At 39.2% G+C, this 24,228-nt stretch overlaps 1 protein-coding gene across 3 annotated transcripts in view; it reads left to right on the top strand.

Annotated features, from left to right (window-relative positions):
* The window catches only part of LOC124619504 (1,5-anhydro-D-fructose reductase-like), a 114,929-nt gene that overhangs the window by 21,005 nt on the left and 69,696 nt on the right, over positions 1 to 24,228 (top strand). For all 3 annotated transcript variants that reach the window (XM_047145949.1, XM_047145950.1, XM_047145951.1), the window contains exons 3-4: positions 7,697 to 7,864; positions 22,796 to 22,996. In XM_047145949.1, coding sequence (XP_047001905.1) covers positions 7,697 to 7,864; positions 22,796 to 22,996 — 369 coding nt within the window. The remainder of the gene's footprint in view (positions 1 to 7,696; positions 7,865 to 22,795; positions 22,997 to 24,228) is intronic.

The raw sequence follows: 24,228 nt of genomic DNA, 5'->3' as shown, positions 1-24,228 counted from the left end.
TTTTTTTTTTTTTTTTTTTTTTTTTTGCGAAAAAGTCATGAACAAACATTGAAGTGTGAGTGGGAGCCCTATTGTGACGCAATTTCCATGAATGTTTTTGCCACATTTCTGGTTGTTTTCTTCAAATTTATTGCTGCAAATGGCACATAACTTCCTGGTAGTACTCCTTATTGATTGTACAACCATTAGGCAGGAACTCTTGATACATTATCCCATTATAATGGAAGAAAACAGAAGAACCTTCACATATGATTGAACTTGTTGAATTTTTTTTTACCTTTGACCTTCTGGCAGTTGCCATTGGGACAGTTGGGCATTCGTTTGGAAGTCATATCCCATTTTTCATCACCTGTTATAACCTCCTTTAGGAGTTATGGATCATTGTCGACTTTATTCTACAATTCCTGAGCAACGTCTACATGGTGTTGTGTTTGGTCAAAACTGAACATTTTTAGAGCAAACTTTCAAAATTTGCTGCTACACATTTCATGCCCCAAAAAATTGCTTTGCATGAGCCAGAGGATATGCTGGTATCATCAGCAATCTCTCTGACAGTGATCCAGCGATTTTCCAGAACCTTTTTAATTATTTTTTTTTTTCCATCAGTAATTGATGTGCTAGGATGTCCTGGGTGGTCATCATCTTCAGCATCTTCTTGACCCTCTTTGAAACGTTTATACCACTTGTAAACTCTTGTCTTACTCGTAGTTGACTTGCCAAAAGGTCCCATCAACATTTCGAATGTGATGCTGCAGTTTATTCCATTTTCAAAGCAAAATTTACTGCACATTCTTTGAGACATCTTTTTTGAAAGTAAAAATTTGCTGAGCACTAGAAAACCTTCTCAGTTGTCAACAATAAAATATATATTCAAAGCAGTTGAAAACGCAAACATAAGTGTGCACCAACAAGATTTCAAAAAATGAAAATTTAATGTATAATGCCTACAACATTCAAAAATTCCCATTACATTTTTTGATCATGCCTCATGTTTTGGACTAAATTCAGTAGCAGTTCATAACCACACACTCATAATTATCTCACAAAAGACTCATTTGCAGGATTTTTTTGCTTCTATTATTGTATGCTCTCACCCATGCCAGTTTACACTATTAATTATGGTACACTATATTGTATTACTTCAAAAATTTAGAAGAAAAGCAAAATGATTTTGAGTATCAATGAAACAGTCTTTTATTATGCTGCAGAGACAAAGAAGAAGATACCTAACTAGGTGTATTTTTATTTATGGATCTATCAAATAATATCAGCTTAAAGAATGACCAATTCATAGTGCATGAAATCATTTTTTTAAACACAAGAACTGGTGTCATCACACTGTTTTAAAGATATGACACTCTTTTGGTGTACTGTGAAACAACAAATATTTGATCATCATGAAAGAAATGAAATTCGGCAATAGACAATTCATTACGGAATGTAACAATATTATAAAAAGAATAATTGGTGCTCACCATGTAGCAGGGACACTTGAGTTGCAGATAGGCCTCTTTGTGACTCAGTATCTCCACTATATAAAAAAATTAAATTGTAACTCTTTATACATCAAGATATGGTAACATACAATGAAGACATTAAGTAATGAAACGAGATGTCGCTGAAGTACTACCTAATATACTGCAGGTTTACAGGTTAACTATTCCATTTTTCACCATCCAATATTGGTGATAAATTATTTACCACACAACAGAAGGTCACTTTTATTTCAGCAATTTTTGCTGTATATAAGAACAGAGTTTTTGGAACAGTAGTACTAGAAAATGGGCATGTAACACAACATGTTGGTTGTGCAAAGTAAAATAAATCTCCAATTTTGGCTGACAATACTAAGTACAGAACAGGATACTATTTCAAAATTATTTTCCCTTGTAGAACCAAATTATATAATTATCGAGTTAGATATGACCATTATTCATTGATGATGTACACGAAGTTCAGCAGTATCTGTGAATAATACTTAAAAAATGCAGTTTGACTGATTACTATATTTATCTTCTGTGCTATCTGGATTTTGGCTTTTATGCCATTCTCAAGTACAATGCTAAAATTTTCTGGACCCTTATTACTTCATATCTATTAAGGCAGTCTAAAGTAGCTTTGAAATGCCCTAACAGATATGACATAATAATGATCTAACTACTTGCAGCATTGTACTTGAGAACGGCATAAAAGCCAAAATATGAATAACATGGAAGATAAATATAGTATTACACAGTTAAATGGTGGTTTACCTTTTTTAAAAAATATTGCGTGACTGCAGGCTCAACACCATCCAAAACTGTTTGGTAATAGATATATTCAACATATTTACCTGTGCCTTTGTCCACATATATACGAGTCATATGTATTGTGCATAGACATATATGCATGAATCTCTGCTGTGTTACACCGTATGACTCCATAGAGGATGTTAAATTTATCTGTGGTGTTCAGCCATGTGGGATGATCTTGGTCCCAAAACATGTTGCAAAAAACTTTGATTCACTGTAGTGCACATTATTGTGACCTGTTTGACACTTTGAACAGCACAAATAAGACACAAATTGTGTTTCATACTTTTAAAGTATTACAATTGAACTAAATACAGAAAAGAAGTACCAGAATATTTTTGTAGAAAATTTTTACATATCACACATTCTCATCCCCATCCCTAGGACTAGTGGGTTGCTAATGCCCACACTACTTTTATATGAAAAATTTGTTGTATATATACCAAATTTTGTTGAAATAGTGTCCTAAAAGTAATCAAGAAACATTTAAATCTCTTACCTAATTTATCTCTCCCCTCCCCCCCTTGCTCCATTTCTCTCACTATTTATCCAACTGTTTCATCACATACTGTCCCTCATCCACATGCCTCATCACAACCTGTCCTGCTTCCACCTGCGCCCTCATAAGATGCCCCCTTCCACTTTCATCCCCACAACCTGTCCATATTCCTCCTCCTGCCCCACAACCTGTCCTCCTTCCACGTGCCTCCTCACACCCTCTTCCATTTCCACCTCACACCCAAACCCTTTTTCACATGTCTCCTCACAGCCTGTTTCATTTTCACCTGCCCACTACCCTACTCCATCTTCCGCCTGTCTCCTGCACCACCCCCTTCTCTCTGGTTGTCACCCCCATTCCCTTCTTTCTGTCTCTCCTCCACCCCCTTCTCTCTGTCTCTCCTCCACCCGCTTCTCTCTTTCTGTCTATCTCCTCCAACCCCCCCCCCCCCCCCCTTGTACGTCTCCTGCATCCCCCTCTCACTATTGGTCTCCTACATCCCTTCTCTGTCAGACTTCTACACCCCCTCGCTCCAGACTCCTACACCCCACCTCTTTGTTGAACTCCTAAACCCCCCTCTGTCTTGTCCTCCCCCTCTCTGTGTCCGTCTCGTCCACCCCCTCTATGTGTCCATCTTATCCACCCCGTCCCTTTGTCCATCTTGTCCACTCCCACTCCCTGTCAGTTTCCTCCAACCCCCCTCCCTGTCAGTCTCCTCTGCCCCTCCCCCTTCTCCCTGTCGGTCTCTCCCATCCCCCCCCCCTTCCTGTTGGTCTTGTGCCTCCCCTCCCTGTCTGTCTCTTCTGACCTCCCCCTCCCTATCAGTCTCATCCACACCTCCTCCTTGTCAGTCTCCTCCACCCCACTCCCTGTTGGTTTTCTCCACCATCCTGCTCCCTTACAGTCTCCTCCACCAGACCCCTCCCTGTCAGTCTCTCCAACCCCCTCCCCCTCTCTGTCAGGTCTCTGCACCTCTCTCTCTCTCTCTCTCTCTCTCTCTCTCTCTCTCTCTCTCTCTCTCTCTGTCTCCTCATCCCTCCATCTCTGTGTCTGTCTCCTCCTCCCTCCATCTCTCTTTGTGTCCAGTCCTCCCCCCCCCCCTGTCTATCCATCTTCTGGCACCCCATCTTCACATCATCCTCAGTGGGAGGAGTGGTGTTTACCACCATAATGTGACTTTCCAGACAGCAAGTGATATGTGTACCAAGTTTGGTTGAAACTGATCATGTAGTTTAGAAGAACCTTAATTTTTATAATACAATAGCATTTTATCCATGGCCTGGTCCACATACATGTATGTCATATATATTGCACACATCTCCTCTTTCCCATTGTCTCTGTCCATTTCCTCCTTCCCCTCTTGATCCATCTCCTCCTCTACCTCCTCTCTGTCCATCTCCTCGTCCACTTCCTCTTTGCCCATATCCTCCTCCCCCTCTCTGTCCATCTTCTTCCCTCCTCCTTGCCTATCTCCTATGTCACCTCCACCTCAGTGGGAGCTAAGTAGTTCTTATGCGCACAATGATTTTTTCCACAGTTTGAGCGGTAGGAGTACAAAGGTACCAAGTTTGGTTGAAATTGACCCAACACACACACACACACACACACACACACACACAGAGAGAGAGAGAGAGAGAGAGAGAGAGAGAGAGAGAGAGAGACTTATCGGTGCTATTGATTTTTACTTCATGAAATTCCTGAGACAATATTAAGCACTTACGACTGTGGGTATGTATGACTCAGTTAGAATTGTGGCTCAACAATTCATGAGACAAGATAAAGCACTAAGGACTGTGGGTGATGCACGACTCAGCTAGGATTGTGACCCAACATAATCATAATATTGGACCTTACATGTCTGCTAAACTCGCTGCAAAGTATATTCACGTAGAGTAATTCCAATTAATAATGAATCCAAGATGTGAACTATTTATTGTCCTTGATATCAGAACGCAGAATTATCTTAACCTTTTTTCCCTAAATTTTCTCTTAACACTGTGTACTGAATGTTTATTACATAGATAACTACTCTATGGCCATGTAAAATATAGATGTTATTTATGTGAACCGACTATGCTTGCAGTCAAACCAACTCTTAACGGAAACTAAAAATTTTCATTACATTAATGAAAGGCTCAATTATAAAGTGGCAGGATTTGGCCATCGGCTAAAACATCATGGTGACCAGCAACAGAGGAGTGTATTCTCTCAAAGTCATAATCTTGTAATATATTTAAAAACACAGATGATGTGACTTACCGAACGAAAGTGCTGGCAGGTCGATAGACACACAAACATACACACGAAATTCAAGCGTTCGCAACAAACTGTTGCCTCATCAGGAAAGAGGGAAGGAGAGGGAAAGACGAAAGGATGTGGGTTTTAAGGGAGAGGGTAAGGAGTCATTCCAATCCCGGGAGCGGAAAGACTTACCTTAGGGGGAAAAACTTTTTTCCCCCTAAGGTCTTTCCGCTCCCGGGATTGGAATGACTCCTTACCCTCTCCCTTAAAACCCACATCCTTTCGTCTTTCCCTCTCCTTCCCTCTTTCCTGATGAGGCAACAGTTTGTTGCGAAAGCTTGAATTTCGTGTGTATGTTTGTGTTTGTTTGTGTGTCTGTCGACCTGCCAGCACTTTCGTTCGGTAAGTCACATCATCTGTGTTTTTAGATATATTTTTCCCACGTGGAATGTTTCCCTCTATTATATTCATAATCTTGTAAGCTTCACATGAAATAGAAAACAGACAAAACTGTGTGAATCTTTTGGAATAAGGTCAGCATAAGTACTTTGAAATGAAGATTTATAAATATTTTCTTGATGGCACTCAGGAATGAAAGATATGAATGTTACCATCATTATTTGTGACGTAACACTCCCTGTTGTATTATGAAATTATCTTCTTGAGCAGTGCATCTAAAGTAAATCAACTGTCCGTTCAGCACAAGTGAGCTGTAAGAATATTGGGGCAATCTGATAATCACATATCTTGAAGAAGCATTTTTAAAGATCTTGGCATTCTTACACTTACTTCCCTATTCATTTACTTTTTAATGGTTATTGTTGATGGTAATAAACATCAGTTTCAGAGTAAGTGTGATTTTCTTCCACAATACAAGACACAAATAATTTTCATGTAGACTTTGGCATCTTGTCCAGGGTTCAGAATGGAGTAACGGACTCTGCTGGGAAGATATTCGACCAGTTCCTATCTAACCTAAAACAAGGAATTGGGAATCTCTATCAGTCCAAAAGAAAATTAATAACATACCTCATTAGCCGCTCTTCGTACATACTATCTGAATGTGCAGCTCTAGGGATCGTAAATTTGTATTACCTACATGACAAGTGGCTGTGGTAGTTGTAAAGCTGTAAGACAAATAATAAATAGGACCTAGTGTTTATATATACAAAAAAATATGTTCTTTGAAAATTACAATTGGAATCAAGTAAATGTTAAGCTGATAATAGCAGTTATATAACAAAAACAGCAGTTATATAATAAAACTAAGGAGGTGGAAGCTGTTTTCAAAGTAGCATCTTTCTTTCTGATCTACTCAGTTCAATTTAGGCAGCCTAAGTGTGAATAGCATTAAGCTGCCTAGTGATAGTTCATTGTTAACTTAGTATAAATACTAAGTTTCTATATATGCTTTGACTTGTTCCACATCTCTGAAGGTTCTCCTTTATAGGATCTACAGAAATGATGAACTAATGAGTCAGTGAGTGAGTGAGTGAATGAATGAATGAATAAATAAATAAATAAATAAATAAATAAATAAATATAAAGAGGAATTACTGTATATAAACATTAAAAAGTGTGATCAAAAAGTTTGTGGAGCATATATGCAACATAGTGTGACTACAATGTGGGTATATAAGCACTGACGTTTAGGCAAGGGATTAGTGTGGCATTTATATCTTCCAGATGTGAACTATGGCAATGATGATACCAAATGCCTCAAAACAGGACATACATGCTGTTATTCTGTTCTTGGTTCCTGAATGACAAACACCAGTAGACATACCCATACTTTGTAGAATGAAGAATGTGTACGGGGCATATATGGTGTGCAGTCAAGGCGAAACATTCAGGAAAACTATGATGAGATGTGCTGCTGCTTCATGATTATGCACATCCGCATATCACAAATGGTGTAACCCATAAATTATGCCAATTCAACTGAGAGACAATTGAGCACAATGATTAATGGAAAATCTCATATAAAGATGTGAAACAAATACTAACAAAGAGATAGAGGGGCTGGCCAGTACTTACCTCAGCTCAGTACAGCCGATAGATACACAAAAAACAGAACCGAAAATTTACGTTCCTAGCTTTCGGAACAAATGTTCCTTCATCAGGGAGGAGAGAGGGGAAAGAAAGAGAAGAAGGGAAAGTGGATTCAGTTACTCACAACCTCTCTCCTCCCTGATGAAGGAACATTTGTTCCGAAAGCTAGGAACGTAAATTTTCGGTTCTGTTTTTTGTGTATCTATCAGCTGTACTGAGCTGAGGTAAGTACTGGCCAGCCCCTCTATCTCTTTGTTAGACAATTGAGCACCCGCCTTATAGCCCAAATCTCTCCCCATGCAATTTTAACCTCTTTGGTCTCTGGAAAAAGGCGTTGGAAGGTCGACCATTCCTGTTGGACGAGAATGCGCAGCAGGCATTTACGGACTTCTTCACACAGTAGGATATGAAGCTTTACCAAACAGGTATCTTCTTTTTGGTGCATTGGTGGGATGATTGCCACAATATTCATAGTGATTTTACCTGATTGGCATACCGATTGTGGATTGGGCCTTCGAATGGAAACTTTTTGATCACCCCTTGCAGTTATATTGTTAGCAGATTGGAACCCTTTGTTATTGTAGTAATATTGAATGCAGTTCATTTTTTACAGTCGTCTAAAGGTGAAGTTGGACGTGCTGTTGATATTGCCTTGGAAACAGGGTACAGGCACATTGATACAGCTTACATGTATGGAAATGAAGCAGAAATAGGGCAAGCTTTAAAGAAATGGCTTGATTCGGGGAAACTGAAACGTGAAGATCTTTTCATTGTAACTAAGGTGAGTAGTTGGCATTACAGCTTCTTGTACTAGTTTAGATTGTGATGTGTATGCTTGTGGCATGTATGCCTCCGTATGTATGCTGAGGTGTGGTGCATAATTTGCTCTTTTCAACGTGATGCTCCTACATGGCCTGCAATGACAGCAACTCTGAACTCCTTCAAGCTCATTCTGTCTTTTGCAGTTGCTTTGCTGAAGATTTTGCTGGCATTGACTACATTACTGTGCAGTGCCACCATTTCATTGTCATTATCATTGTCACTATTGGAGCTTACTGATTTCTGATAACTTTGCAGTTCATTCAGTAGCTGATATTGCATTTATTGATCAGATTGTCAGCTTGCAGAATCCACGATTCCATTAGTGAGGAACAGAGGAGGCGGTTCAGCCACACATGATTATCCTGGTTGGTATGAAAGCGATGCCCAATAATGTTTTCCGATGCGTGAATATATTTCTAAAGACATATCATCACATACCATCAAGAGAACCTGAAGAGCTCTGAATGATATAGTCATCAAATAGGAAATAACTTACAGACAGAAAAGCACATGATAAGCTAGATCTACAGTGGTAACCTGAAATGCAGGACAGACAAGTTATGTGTACTGTCCAACAACCAAGTCTTGGAAGTGAACTCTAGAGTTCAGTATCTACCTGTAATCCTCATGGTTCCACTGTCGCTGCACTCATTACCGCTGTTGCTGCACTGATTAGCAAGGTATTCAATGTAAAAGATGGTAGTTTCACTTAGTGATCCTTTTCAGTTTCAATTTTTGCTCGTAACATGCAATTTTACACGTATGTGTATTTTCAACTATGTGTAAAGTTTTTACAATTACATTTTTGTAAACAAGGGGTAAAGAAATTAATTAAATGTGGACTTTTCACTACTGTGTGAAAAAAAAACAGAAGTGATACAATAACTTTAATGGTTGTGCATGTAAAGGTGGAATACAAAGTACATAACTGATAAGCTGTCACATTCATCACTACTGCTTGCATCTTTATTTTATATTTTCTGAGTTTGTAGTGTTTGTTGATGGTAGAAGAATCTGTAGCAAGAATCTGCTGTTGAGCATCACTTTCTGTTGCTTTGGGGGAACTTACTTCTCAAGTAATTACCAAGCAAGGGGGTAAAGCGGTTTAGGCAATTGTTAAATGGCTACCCTGTAAAAGTTTATATTCAGAAATAAAATCAAACAATGGAAAATCCAGGATGGAATGTAACAATAACAGAGAAGGAAAGTTGCTACTCACCATATAGTGGAGATGCTGAGTCGCGATAGGCAGAACGAAAAGATTCACACAACTATAGCTTTCGGCCATTAAGGCCTTTGTCAGCAGTAGACACACATATACACATGCACACACACACACACACACACACACACACACACACACACACACACACACACACACACACACACACTCATGCAAACACTACTTGCACACATGTCTACAGTCTCAGAGAGCTGAAACCACACTGCGAGCAGCAGCACCATGGCATGATGGGAGTGGTGACTGGGTGGGGGTAAGGAGGAGGCTGAGGCGGGGAGGGGGAGGGATAGTATGGTGGAAGTGGCGGACAGTGAAGTGTTGCAGTTTAGACGGAGCGCAGGAGAGAAGGTGTGGAGGGGGGATGGGGTAAGTAGCGGAAAGGAGAGAAATAAAAAGAAATTAAAAGACTTGGTGTGGCGGTGAAATGATGGCTGTGTAGTGCTGGAATGGGAACAGGGAGGGGGCTGGATGTGTGAGGACAGTGACTAACGAAGGTTGAGGCCAGGAGGGTTATGGGAACGTAGGATGTATTGCAGGGAAAGTTCTGACCTGCACAATTCAAAAAAGGAGTATATTGTGTAGGTTCGGTGGACGGCAGAATACCACGGTAGGACGGGTGGGGAGGATAGTGGGCAGGACATTTCTCATTTCAGGGCACGACGAGAGGTAATTGAAACCCTGGCGGAGAATGTAATTCAGTTCCTCCAGTCAACTGTGCAAACGTAATTCACACACACGACTGCAGTCTCAGGCAACTGAAACCACCCATGTTAGTAAGAGATGCATTGTGAGAGTAAAATAAGTAATTTGCATGTGATTTGATTGACAGGTAAGCTGTATGAGCAAAATGGAAGAATCCACAAGACTCCACCGGCAAATATCTAAAATTCATAAAGGAAGGCACAGGTTCAGCCAAGATATATCAGAATTGCCCATTGACAGATAAGTTGGAGTTTTTTGTGACACACCACACTACATCCTACATCATCAAATGTTGAAGAGTCAGAATAATCATTACTTGACATTGAGGGTTGAGAGATAGAAGCATCAAATGAACCAGCAGTGTCAGCTCCTTTGGCAAAAAAGCCAAAATGAAAAGATTAAGGAAGCTTTAGCTGCAGTCCCAAAGAAGAGAGAAGCATGAGTTCTACCAAATAGGTGACTTATTTTTGAGCTGTTCACACTCATTCAAGCTGTTCACATTTTGCACACAAACTCATTTAAAAATCTACTGGCTCAGTTATTTGGAGGTAGTGAACTTGCAGTATTAAACAATGCAACATCACTGCAGCTATCCCCTGCATTGCTTCCATCATCCAGCTCAGTGGCGACACAATGTAGTACCGAAACTGGATCATCAAATGATGTCACTATACGGAGCAAGATGGTGCAGTGGTTAGCACATAGGACCCGTATTCTGGAAGACGACAGTTCAAACCTGCGTCCAGCCAACCAGCCAACGTGATTTTCCTAAATTGCTTCAGGCAGATGCCAGGGTCATTCCTTTAAAAGGACACAGCCAATTTCCTTACCCACCCTTCCCTAATCCGAGCTTGTGTTCCATCTCTAATGACCTTGTTATCGATGGGATCTCCTCCTCCTCCTCCCCATCCTCATCCTCTTGACATTACCATTGTAATCTTGGAACCAGGGGGATCTTCCAATGACTTTTCTAGTGCCAGAGAAATGTACAAGAAGGCAAATGTGATTTTCATTCTAGATGACAAAGCTCGCAATTGTTTGTAGACAGTGTTGACAATATTTTTCCATTTATATCTTATTTATCTAGTTCCATGTTTTATAATTATTAATAGTTTTGAAAATATGTAAGTATTGATATAAATCTTGTGGTATTGAAAGTGCCTGTAAAATAAAGTAAAATTATAGTAAATGATGTATATCATAAATAATATTCTTCCAAACGGTGATGGTAGAATCAGTTGACATCATAAATAATGTGATTACTTAATACAGTCTTTGCTTTGAACCCAAGAGAGTTCCCTAGTTCATTTCATTTTTTTCCAATTTTCAGTTGAATGAATATGTGTAAAGTTTCAAATAGTTTGTGAGGCATTCAAAAATAACTGAAGAACAAGTCTTCACAAGACTACAGTTCTTTGAAAAGACAGTGAAATTCACCATGATCTTTTTGTTTATTGTTAATATCATGTACAGACTATCTTCACTTCCTTGAAGCGGAAGCAAATAAAAGCAAATTAATCATCATTAGAACTGCTACTTTTGTTAACTGAACACCAGCTGACTCACTCACAACAAGCACCATTCGACAACTGTATCACAGTGTCCTGCTCATGTTCTGTTTGATCACAGCCAATCATTATGGGGGACCTTGCATTCCAACCACAAGAGAAGCCTGCTCTCTGTTTGACTGGGCCTTACAAGCTCATTTCCTGTAACAGTTTCACTTTTATGTAGATTTCTATTGGCAAAAGCTATAGATTTGTGTCCAACTTACCATCTGCAATCTTCTCTTGGAATATATGTGCTCCCAATCCTCTGTCACTGTTATCACTCTTAATTCATAAGATAATATGGTAAGAAATCCAGAAGTAATGTCCAAGCTAGTCATGAATTTAATATTGTCAAGCTTCTGTAGTAACTCATCAGTATTTTCGGATTAATTAATTCCCTCACCAACAATTTGTTTAAATGTCTACAATCAACAAATAGTCTTTCTCCCTCATCTTTCTTTGAAACAACAAAAGGGGTGTTGTTGTACTCATTACAACCTCTCTATGTTATAACCAACTTTCCATTTTCTGCAACTTCACTTTCTGAAAATAGTACACCACATAGCTTAATAATAAATTATTCATGTGGTTTTAACTTTAATTTGCATTTATAGTTTCTGACTTTCCCCCATTGAGTATGTCATAATATTCTCATAAGCAGTTCTCTTCCGTATGATCATCATTGTTCTCAAAGTATCCCTTTCTTTAGCATCAGAAACTTCCTGGTTTGATTGTTGCTGTTTGTACTACATTATTCTGAACAATTAATATAGCCTTAGAGAAATTATTCTTTTAGAATCAGTAAAGACTTGTTTTCTATTGAACCAATTAAATCCCAGTTCAGCTTTCACAATCCTATTTGTTCTCAAAGTAGTGTTTTCATTCAAGTGTGGTATTAATAGACAACCTTTTGAGAGTTTTACATTGCCGATAGTAAATGATAAAAGTATTTGTTTCTTCACATCCTTACTAGATCTCCCAGTAGCTCCCCGCATTTTAACCCCCATTACAGACATTTCAACAAAATCTGGGCTGTTTTTAATTTTGATCCTCAGTTTTTCATAAATGGACTACTGGTATTACAAAGCAGTTGACACCCCCCCCCCCCCCCCCCTTCCTTCCAGTTACCAGCTTGGAAGTTTGGACGTAGGTATAAGGACTTCCCTGTAACTTGCACTCATTTCTGTCATCCCCTTCATACAACAGATCATTTTCAGTTTCTCTGAAATCCCTATTTTCTGTCCTGTATTTTGTGGGTGCCTCCCATTCCATATATAATGCATTTATAGCCATATCTGATCCCCTTTGTAGTCACAGTTTTCAGTGGCAGAATTATCCTCTCTATCGTCCAACCTATTAGTCATTTCTTTCCACCAATCAGGATGCATCTTCTCACAAACTTCTCTTAGTTCAGTCCTCAGCTCCTTATTTCTCTTATTGCCATTACATTTATCCCAAGCTACGCTCAAAATTCCATGCTATATGTTTATCTCCTACTCTTCTTTATTTCCCCTATTAATCTAGTAACTAACAAATATTGACTGGTAAAATTTGATCTAATGAACATTTTATCTCTTACTGTTTCTTTTATAATCTCAGCATAAAGCATCCCTTTCTTACCATAAGCCACCACCACTGTCACCATCATTCTTTTCATTGTCGTCATCGTTGTCATCATCATCATCATCAGCAGCAGCAGCAGCAGCAGCAGCAATACACTGAAGAGCGAAAGAAACTGGGACACATGCCTAACATCGTGTAGGGCCACAGTGAGCATGCAGAAGTGCCACAGGAAGACATGGCATGGACTCAACTAATGTCTGAAGTAGTGCTGGAGGGAACTGACACCATGAATCCTGCAGGGCTGTCCATAAATCTGTAAGAGTATGAGGGGGTGGAGAACTCTTCTGAACAGCACATTCCAAGGCATCCCAGATATGATCAATAGTGTTTGTGTCTGGGGAGTTTGGTGACAAGTGGAAATGTTTAAACTCAGAAGAGTGTTTCTGAAGCCACTCTGTAGCAATTTTGGATGTGTGGGGTGTTGCATTTTGCTGCTGGGAATTGCCCACGTCAGTCAGAATGCACAATGAACATGAATGGATGTATGTGATCAGACAGGATGCTTACATACATGTCACCTGTCAGAGTCATATCTAGACATATCAGGGGTCCCATATCACTCCAACTGCACACACCCCACAGTATTATAGAGCCTCCACCAGCCTGAACAGTCCCCTGCTGACATGCAGTGTCCATGGATTCATGAGGTTGTCTTCACACCTGTACATATCTAACCGCTCGACACAATTTGAAATGAGACTCGTCTGACCGGGCAACATGTTTCCAGTCATCAACAGTCCAATGTTGGTGTTGACAGGCCCAGGTGAAGCTGTGTGTCATGCAGTCATCAATGGTATACGAGTGGGACTTCGGCTCCAACAGCCCATATTGATGATGTTTCATTGAATGGTTCACACGCTGGCACTTGTTGATGGCCCAGCATTGAAATCTGCAGCAATTCGTGGAAGGGGTGCACTTCTGTCATATTGAATGATACTCTTCAGTCATCATTGGTCCCATTCTTGCAGGATCTTTTTGCAGCCACAGTGATGTCAGAGATTTGATGTTTTACCGGATTCCTGATGTTCACAGTACATTCGTGAAATGATTGTATGGGAAAATCTGAACTTTCTCTTTACCTCGGAGATGCTGTGTCCCATTGCTTGTGCGCCGACTATAACACCATGTCCAAACTCACTTAAATCTTGATAACCTGTCATTGTAGCAGCAGTAACCGATCTAACAACTGCGCTTAGCACTTTTTGTCTTACATAAGCGTTGCCGACTGCAGTGCTGTAGTCTGCCTGTTTACATATCTCTGTACTTGAATACAGATGCCTATACCAGTGTCTTTGGCACTTCAGTGTATTACAGTTGAATGATAAAATCTTTTCACCCCAAGTACATAATCATCAATCACCAATTACAACATTAAAATCTTTGCAGTTACTTTCACTTCCATTATCTCATTACCCTTAACTTATCTATGCAGAACTGATCATAATTATTATTTGTAATTTTCTGCCCCTTTGAAATTTCATTTTTTGGGCTGACTAGAAATTTGTGATCACTTCGGCATCCAACTCTACCTCTTCATTATATATGTTTAGGATTTCTGATATCTGTCACACTATCACTCATTGCTTTCCAGAACTCTGTATTGAAATGCAACATTGGTTCAAAAAATTGTGGAAATTTGTCCACAAAATTCTTCTATGCTTATCTTTTACTTATTGTGCATGGTCTCCTTTGAAATACTCTCCTCCACAATTGGTACACTGCTCTCAATGCCACTTCCACATCTGGAAGCACTCTTGGTCCTCCTCTTGCTGGGTCATGTGAACTGTCGTCTGAGAGTTTTCTTGTATCTTGTCTATTGTCACAAATCGTCATCCTGTCAGCTGTGTTTTCAACTTTGTAAATAAAAAAAATAAAAAAATATCTCAGGGGCCAGGTCTGGAGAGAACAGAGGATGAGACAGCACAGTGATTTCGTTTTTTGTACTATAGTCACGCACCAACAGAGACAAATGTGGAGGTGCATAGTTGTGATGCAAGACCCATGAAATTTCTCACCACATTTCAGGAGTTCCCTTCTCACATTATCTTGCAAGTGTCACAACACATCCTGGTAGTACCATCAATTAACAGTTTGCCTCTGTAGCACGAATTCATGATGAACTAATCATTCAAAGTTGAAGAAAACTATCAGCATGGCTTTGACATTTGATCTGATCTGACAAGCTGACCTGATCTGATGAACTTTTTGTGAACTTGGAGAACCTTTCCCAACCCATTGTGAAGGCTGGACCTTGATGTAAACATCATAACTGTAGACCCACATCTCATCACCAGTTACAATTCTCTTAAGGAATCTCTCCTTGCCATTTGCATGATCCAAAAGCTCTTCACAGATTGTGAGGCACAGGTCTTTCTGGTCTTCATTCATGAACTGTGGGACGAACTTGGCAGCAACACAATGCATTCCAAGATGCTGTGTCAGTATTTCATGACATGATCTGATTGAAATCTCTTGGACAGTCAGTCTTCAATTGGCAAGCACTATTTCATTGATGTTCCTAATTTGAGCATCATCAGTAGGCATCAAAGAGCATCCTGATCGAGGGTCATCTTCAACTTCTGTCCAGCCATTTTTAAACCATGTGAACTATTCATAACACTGAGCATAGCTTAAGCACTCATCGCTGTAGGCTTCCTGTATCATTTGTTGTGTGTCTGTTAAGGTCTTCTGGAGTTTTACACAAAATTTAATGCATATGTGTTGCTCCTCTAACAATACCATTTCAAAATTCGCAAGCTGTATGACAAAAATTCTACTCGAAACAGCACTGAACAATAACAAACAGAAATACAACAGTAAAAATTCTGGCAATTACACATTAAATACAAGCGTGTGCGGGGATGCCAGCCGAATTTTGCTCCAATCCGCCATTGGTGCAAAATTACGAATGTTCCAAAAGTTTTTGAACAGACCTCGTATAATCTCTTTATTTGGTACACCACCTTTTATTTTGCCCATTTCTTCTTCCATGAAACCTTTCTTTTTGTTTAATTATTAACCTGATTTTAGTTTGCATTTCTCGCCCCAAACAAACAGGTTTCCCATCACTTTCTGCTTACATTTCCCCTGATATCTGATTTCCTGTTATCTTTTGGTCCATTATCCCCCTCCCATAGCTTACCTCTGCTTTTAGATCATCTATTCTGATTCCTATTTCTCTCATTCCAGTTATAATCCCATCTGTTCCCATGTTGCTGATACTCATTCCTGTAATTCTGTACATCTCCCATGGTTTCTCCCACTATGATTTTGCTCTGGAACAAATTATTTATGTTTAAAAAAACTTTAATGTAATTATTACTTTCCATGATGTAGAGTACTTAAAGGAACCAAGAAAAACAGGGACCACTTGTCTGATAAAATGAAATGAGCATGTTCATTCACTGCTGTAAATAGAGAGCATTTAGAATTATAAAATGCAAAGGAAACAACCACAGTTAAAACTGTAATTGATAAAGGGACACAATAAATTTGACAAAATAGAGCCAAAAAACTTGAAAAGTACGATTTTATGACAGATGTCTCAGTGTAGCCACAAGGTTGTGTGATCAGGAGGCAGGTTCATGTTTCCTTATTATTCCTTTCACTTAGAGTTGGGCGGACCAAGAGGAATGGGTCTGCCATGTCCTGCATGACCAGAGAATGTACAGTTGAATGGGAATTGTGGTATCAACTCTTGTACACAACGGAGAGCAAACAACCACCACCATTATCTTAAGAGGCACTACAATCAAATGATCTGGTGAACACACTGGGCCCAAAATATCAGCAAATCAGCTCTTCAAAATTTTTAAAATAAAAGTTTTGGTTAATTTCATTCATTTAAGATTCAATCCATATGGTATTGAAAATCACTATTTCCACTACCACAGTGAGAAATCTTCCTTTTGCTGCATGATAATCTTATAATATTTAAATGTAGATAATTTTTAAATTATGCTAGACACATGTATAAATCAATAATGCTCACACAACCTGTACAAATAAAACAGTTCCCTTTTGTGAGTATGGCACATGAGCAGGTACAACAGTTAATTTCATGTGACCACAATAGGCACTGGATAACCATTTAACATGTTGCTTTCTTAACAAGATACTGGATGTATTTCTAATGTTTTTATATTTAATGACAGGTTTGCATTTTTGTGTATTCTGGAGTTTTAATTTTGGTGATTACTTATTAGTCAAAACCAGAAAACTCAAAATACACCAAATTGATCAAGACAGTCTTGAATAATAAAAACCATCTATTGTACTTGTTGAATCTTCCTGTCTGTCATAGCATATGTTTTAATTGAGATGGAATTATACTTTTATACGATCTGAGAGATACATGATTTTGTCACATTGACTTTGCAGCATTTTCTGATATTCTGAGCAGTGGTCTTACATGGGTTTTGACTAGTTGCCTGCAGATATCACCCTTTCATTCTGCAGTTGAAATTGCTTGTCGTAAAAGATAGGACAACATACATTTTGAGAAATGCAAAAATAATCCAGTACAGCTTAATAGTGGAACCAAAATACCTCTACAGAAATGAGTGCTTGGCTCTGAATTATAAATCTAGATGTTTTAGAAAGAAGAATTATGAAGAAAGTTTCACATACAATGAGAAGCACAGAGGATATCCTTGTCATTGATATGGTGTTAACTGTAATCTTCCTTCCATTTCTTGAGAAACACTGAAGTCTGGAAATAAATAAGTATTGATGAAGAATATCGACACATACTAAAATAACAAAGATGAAGAAAAAGAAGACACATTTGTTTGGATGTTTAAATCTTGAGTAAGAAATTTACATGAAACTGGATTGTTGAAGTTAAACATTTAGAAATACCCAAAATAAAAGGTTTTTTTTAGTGAAAGGGTTGAAATTAAGATTCTAATATATCTAATATAGAAGCTGCAAGACAGCAGGTGTGAAATGGTCTGAAGAAAAACAAAAAAGGAAGAATGAAAGAATTGTTACAGGCTGTCCTGTTCTGGCTGTAGAGAAACATTTGTGGGAAGATGTGGATGGGGTTCTCCAATACCATGGCAGTTAAGGATTCAAGAATGCTTGCTCCACAGCAAAATTCTTCATTACTTGATAACTCACATACAGTACTGTGGTGGTAACAATCCAGGTGCTGATTACGGCTTCATGACTAATTGGCAGTGAGTGATGTTACCAATGGTATGCTGAGACAGCAGTTCCTGGTGGAAGGTAGTGTGTGACATTACCAGTGATATGTTGAGACGGTGGTTGCTGGTGGCAGACAATGACCTTGCTGGAGTGAGTCACCTTGTCAGCACAGTGACTTAAGGCTAAACTAGATGGCAGTTGAATACCATCGATCCTGTAATGCCGGTAGGAAGTGTGCAGGCCCCACATCAAACCAGACCCCTCGGAGACTTGCTGGAGTGCCATGTGATGGCGCCCACTGGATGACGACCTCACCTCAGCAGATTCACTTTGGAGCCCAAAACTATCAGGGCTACCTGATGGCTCATAGATTGATTGCTTTGTCTAATTGATGTGCCGCTGGATGAGGCTGGAGATGCTTAGCCAAACATTTGACCAGTAACTGGCACAGAGAATGGGCTGGTCAACTGCATGGCACCAAAGGAATGTCTCTCCATCTTAATGTGCTATGACAGATGATGTGCACTCATCACATAATCATCTGTGAAAATGCTTTTTTGTGCTACACAGAGTAGCAACACAGTCAATCACTGACAGCAGAATGCTGCATTGAAGGGTAATGTGCTAGCACTGCTGCAGTGCCCAACTACAGAATTAAGTCATTGGCTGGTCCATACATCATGTAGCTGGTTGTGAATGTCCATCTGAAGCTGAGACCACAACAGAATGTTGAACAAGAAAGAGCTGCTGGCCATAAAAACAATTCCTTAGCTTCTCCACGTGTGTGCTGCCTATTTTCAGTGTCCATTGGGCACAATATTTCATTGAGCGACCCTGTTGACCTCATTAGGCATGCTGACAGACAGACATTATAGTAACATGTGGGGAGGGGGAAAAGACTGGCCGCAGGTGTGTTTGTGGAATGTGTAGTGATGGAGTGGAAGCAGGGAAGGAGATAGGTAGTGGGAGGACAGGGACTGCTGAAGGTTGAGGCCAGGGAGGTTATGGGAATGAAGAATATGTTGTTGTGAGGGTTTCCACCTGCACTGTTCAGTAAACCTGGTGTTCATAGGAAGGTTCCATATGGCGCTGGCTGTGAAGCAGTCATTGAAGTGAAGCACATCATGTTGGGCAGCATGTTTAGCAACTGGGTGTCCCATTGTCTCTTGGACACATTTGACAGTGTCCATTCATGTGGACTGATAGCTTGTTAGGTGTCATGTACACAAAGAACACAGCACAGTGATTGCAGCTTATTTTGCAGTCTACTATCCCTAACCTTCCCTCATATGTAAAAGACACCAACCATTTCCTCCACTGACTCTCCACAGTTCCTGTTCCTTTGGCCTTATTTTGGAATAATTTGTGTTGTTATTGACTGTTATTTTTTGCAGTGCTGCTTTTCTTTTTGAATATAATCATGGTATCTACTGATGAGTAATTCAGTCCCAACATAAAATTTCTTACGGCCACGAATTCTGACTTTTCTTGCAATTCTTAGTCATAGTAAATATATAATCGATACACTCATTTATTTAAAATAAAATTTCGTTAACTAGGATAACCACTTAAAATACATTTTCAATCAGTCTTCCATTACATATCACCAAACAACAAAATGTCTTTCCTCTATATCCAAATCTTTAGATCTCCAATCTCTCTCTCTCCCTCTCTCAATATATTTTTTTCTCTATCAAAATTTTCGTTACTGGGACCCACAAAAGAATTCAGTGTTCTTCCATGCCTGAATATCACAGTCCATGGAACTTCTGTAAGCACACCACAACAAGCAAAATTACTTCAGCATGGGCCCCTGATAGATGCTACATGGAAGATGCATGTTGTTCTTAGGTTCCTCCAGAATACATGCAAAAAATAAGAAAATATGTGCTCCACAGAATTAACAGTCACTTCATTCCCTTCAAGAAATTTGAATTGATTTCACAGTTTCTTTGTTGGGTTCACATTGACTATTGTGGGACATGCGGATCATTAAATTTTCATATAATTATTTTCTTTTCTGTGTCCAGCATTTTGGAGTTTTAGTCACCATCAGGTGCCTCATTATATGTAGATTTGTCATAGAACAAAATATGTACTGGAAATTAAATCCCATCTTATCTTCAGGTAGAGAAGTACTTGGCAGAAGGGCATAGGCTGCCAATAAATAGAGACAGACAAGATGAAAAATAACTGGGGCAATGGTTCATGGTAAGTTGTGGTGTATGACAAATCTTGATAAAATGAGGTATCAGATTATGGGTGAAAGAAGTCCATAGAACAGTGTAGGTACGACAGATAAAACTTGTAAAGTAAACAGTTATGTAACTGCTTTTGATATATCAAAATAGCTAAGATTCATGTTCAGTTATATTATAAGCAGAACTTTCAAGGGAAACTAACTTTTATCTTCAGTTACACAACCTTCCATATGTTTTGTGTGTAGGGTTAGCATAACAAAAAGTTGTATAGCCTATGTTTATCTCCTTTCTGTGTCAAATTAAAGTCCTGTACGGGGACTAGTGATGACTTGAATGGAGTACAAAGTGAGAATTCCAGGAATTGATGTGAATAGGAAAGACTATACCCAGAAAAAGCTTTACTTGTATAACAGTTGTTAGCCACACTCCAGACAAGATACAGAACCATTACAAATGTATTTTCATTATAAATAGTAAATAGAACACTTCAAATGACAGTTTAGACAGGCAACAAGCTGGCCGCTGTGGCCAAGTGCTTCTAGGTGCTTCAGTCTGGAACTGCACTGCTGCTGTGGTCGCAGGTTCAAATCCTGCCTCGGGCATAGATTTGTGTGATGTCCTTACGTTAGTTAGGTTTAAGTAGTTCTAAGTCTGTTGAATTGATGACTTCAGATGTTAAGTCCCATAGTGCTTAGAGCCCTTTGAACCCTCTTTGAACAGACAACAAATTGTGATGCAAATAAAATAAATTCTGCCATTTGGATTAGGATGATAGATGTGAGAAAAAATGGATACACAAGTGTTGAGGATTTGTGGTCACTTGTTGACTTATTACCTATTGGCTTGTCTCTTGGTATCTTCAGCTGACATTTGTTTAGTGATTTTTCTGACAATTCACCAACATGAGTGGTAGGCATTGTCAGAGATTCATCCTCATTACTGTTTGTGGATCAGAATTGAGCCCATGGCTGAATGTCATATTAACTCCCCGTGCCAGTTTGAGGGGGGAGGAGGGGATGGCCACATTGGCATTTCCCTGTATTTGCAACAGTCATCCATTGCAGTTCGACAGTCATCCATTGCAGCTTATGAATTCAGGATCTGTTTAACATAATGCTTTCTTCTTTACTATCAAAACTATTGTCATATTTATGAATTTCAATGGTTTCAAAATAGGTATGATTCATAAGCTAATATGTGCGCAAGACCAATATCTGAACCACAGCACTTCAAATATAAGATGCAACACTTAGAAAGTGTTGACGCACAATGGGTACTACACAAATCATATGAAAAGTCTCAGGAAACCTAACATCTGGTGAAGTGACATGTCAGAAGCATAAATGTGAGGTTAAGCCTTTCTGCCACACACCCTCAGGGTAATGAACAGAATTGGCCATACATTGCACAAACATGTATACAAACTGATCAAGATGATCAGAGAGTTCTCGGATCACCAAAATGATTCACTTGCAGTGTCAGAGTACACTACTTGCAGTGTACAATGGGGAAAAGTCAACCAGACAGTCTATCAGTACCAGGATCGTCGGATGTAAATAGTATTGCAGGCGGAGAAACTGCCTGGCAGAGTACACGCTGTGTAAGACCAATCATATAAAAAAATTTTCTAATGCAGGTTCTTCCTGTGGAGAAGAGCTATCATGCCCATTTGTTTGGGAATGTCAGGAAATTTAGAAACATAACAGTAGTATTGTTATAGCAAAAACAAACACAATTTGTGGGATGTAGTACTTTATAGAGCAACACATAAGATACAGGTTGTGCATAGCACTGAACAAATTGACTGGACAACAGTAATACAGTGTAAACAATAGGCCAAGCACTCATTTCCAGTCACTTAAATAATGCTATTTCTTCAGCAGCTCACCAGAGCGTGCCGGGAGGCCAACCCAAGTGGCCTCTTTAAGTAGGCCTGTGAACTTTAATGGATATCTCTCTCTGAAATCACACACATCGTGAGGAAGGTACATCAAATATTATTAAGAAAGAAGAAACCATCAGTATAAATGTACTATTGATTCCCTTTCTGCAGCGAATGACCATTGCAGGTAACAGTGGGAGAACTGAAGTGATAATGATCAGAAAAATGTCCTCAGACATTGGTGTGTCAGGGCTCAACTCCAGTATGCCATCAGCAATGGATTGGTGAATGTTTGAGAATGCCAGTCACTCATCCTGGTGAAACATCAGAAAAACCATTGAACAAATGCCAGCCAATGATCCCCCCCCCCCAAAAAAAAGCCTAGTGGCAGTATGACAGAAAAAGGATATAAATGAGCACTTTTCCATATTTCCTTGAAGGAATCTTCCAGTTCCTGGGTTTGTCAATGTAACTGCACTGATTTTATTCTTATCAGAGAAGTTAAAGACAGTGAGTGAGTAACCTTACAGTTCTTGTCTTTCAGCTTCCACCTGCTGGAAATCGTGCAGAGTCTGTAGAGATGTACCTTAAAAAATCTCTAGACGCCCTGCAGTTGAGTTACGTTGACTTGTACCTGATACACCACCCTGTGGGGGTCCAGGATGTGGGTGGTCAAACTTTACCAAGAGACAAGGATGGAAATGTTCTCTTGGACATGAACACTGACATCATCAGCCTGTGGAAGGTAAGTTTCATTAGTGTTAGTGTTGCTGTCATATAATTATTGTGAATTATACTGTATTGTTGGACTTGAAAGCATGCATTTTATAAGAAATTAGTGCTTCATCACATAATATAGGATATTAATTACTTTAATTAATAAATTTTATCAAGAAGGCAATTTTTGTAGGAAATATTCTTATAGTATCACTACATGTTATCCTTGGAAGTAGCAACATTAGAAATGATGACTCAAGTACTTACCCCATCTCTGGGTTGTTGGCTGATGACTGCCCTAGAAAGAAAGTGACAAAGTCTGGTTACAGTTTTCTGTTGATTGTCCCATGTGAAAAGTATTCCGTCCACTCGATATTCCACAAAACACGTATCAGTGGTTATAATTAAAGTGCAGCTACTCAAAGAGGTCCAGCGTGGGCTGTAATTTTCATATGGCATCGAAACTTGGTAGATATTATAATATGTTTAATGTGGAACCAATTTACACTGGAAAAAATTAGTTCCAATTTTGGCCACCAGGGGCAAAGCAGGTGCTGTGAATGCAAGAAAAATGTATAGAAATGTTTCCATATGTAACGGATCAGGAATGAGACATTGGAAGAAAAGGTCAAACAATTGAGAAAGACATAATGTTGGTGTTATTATTAACTGCCACTTACACAGTCTGCTCAGTATGAGCGCTGCAGACATTGATAAGATGTTGTACAGTACCAGATTTGCATCTGATTTTCAAAAATTTTTTCAAGTGTAAACCAGTTCCACATTAATGTATTAGAATATCTACCTTACTGGATCCACACTGGATCTGTGTGAGTAGCTGTATATCAGTTATAGCTACCTAATACAACTTCCTGAATGTGTACAGATTTTTGTTCTTTGCTGTGACTTACAGTTAAGCACTGGAAAATTCAGGATGGATTAGTAGCATGTCTCAGTTCAGTCTTAGCATTTGCTGCGGTGTTAAGGTTGTTAAATAATCAAGTTGTCTATTACTTTACATCCTCCACTACTGTTTACTCTAGTGCTGCCAAAGGCAGGGTCACCTGTGAAAGCAACCATATGGTCTACCAACTTTGCTGCAATCACTATGCCACATTGCACAGGGGTGTATCCTCTAACAAGCAGTCTGTCTGCATGAATGACCCCTGCCAAACTTTGACCAAGAGGTAACTGGACGACTAGTTACCAAGCATGCCATGCAACACGATGTAGTCGACTTCAGTGACTGCTTCACAGCCT

Source organism: Schistocerca americana, chromosome 6 (genome assembly GCF_021461395.2).
Source record: "Schistocerca americana isolate TAMUIC-IGC-003095 chromosome 6, iqSchAmer2.1, whole genome shotgun sequence".
Taxonomy (NCBI): domain Eukaryota; kingdom Metazoa; phylum Arthropoda; class Insecta; order Orthoptera; family Acrididae; genus Schistocerca; species Schistocerca americana.
Note: the sequence above shows the minus strand (reverse complement) of the source record. Positions and strands in the feature narration are given on the sequence as shown.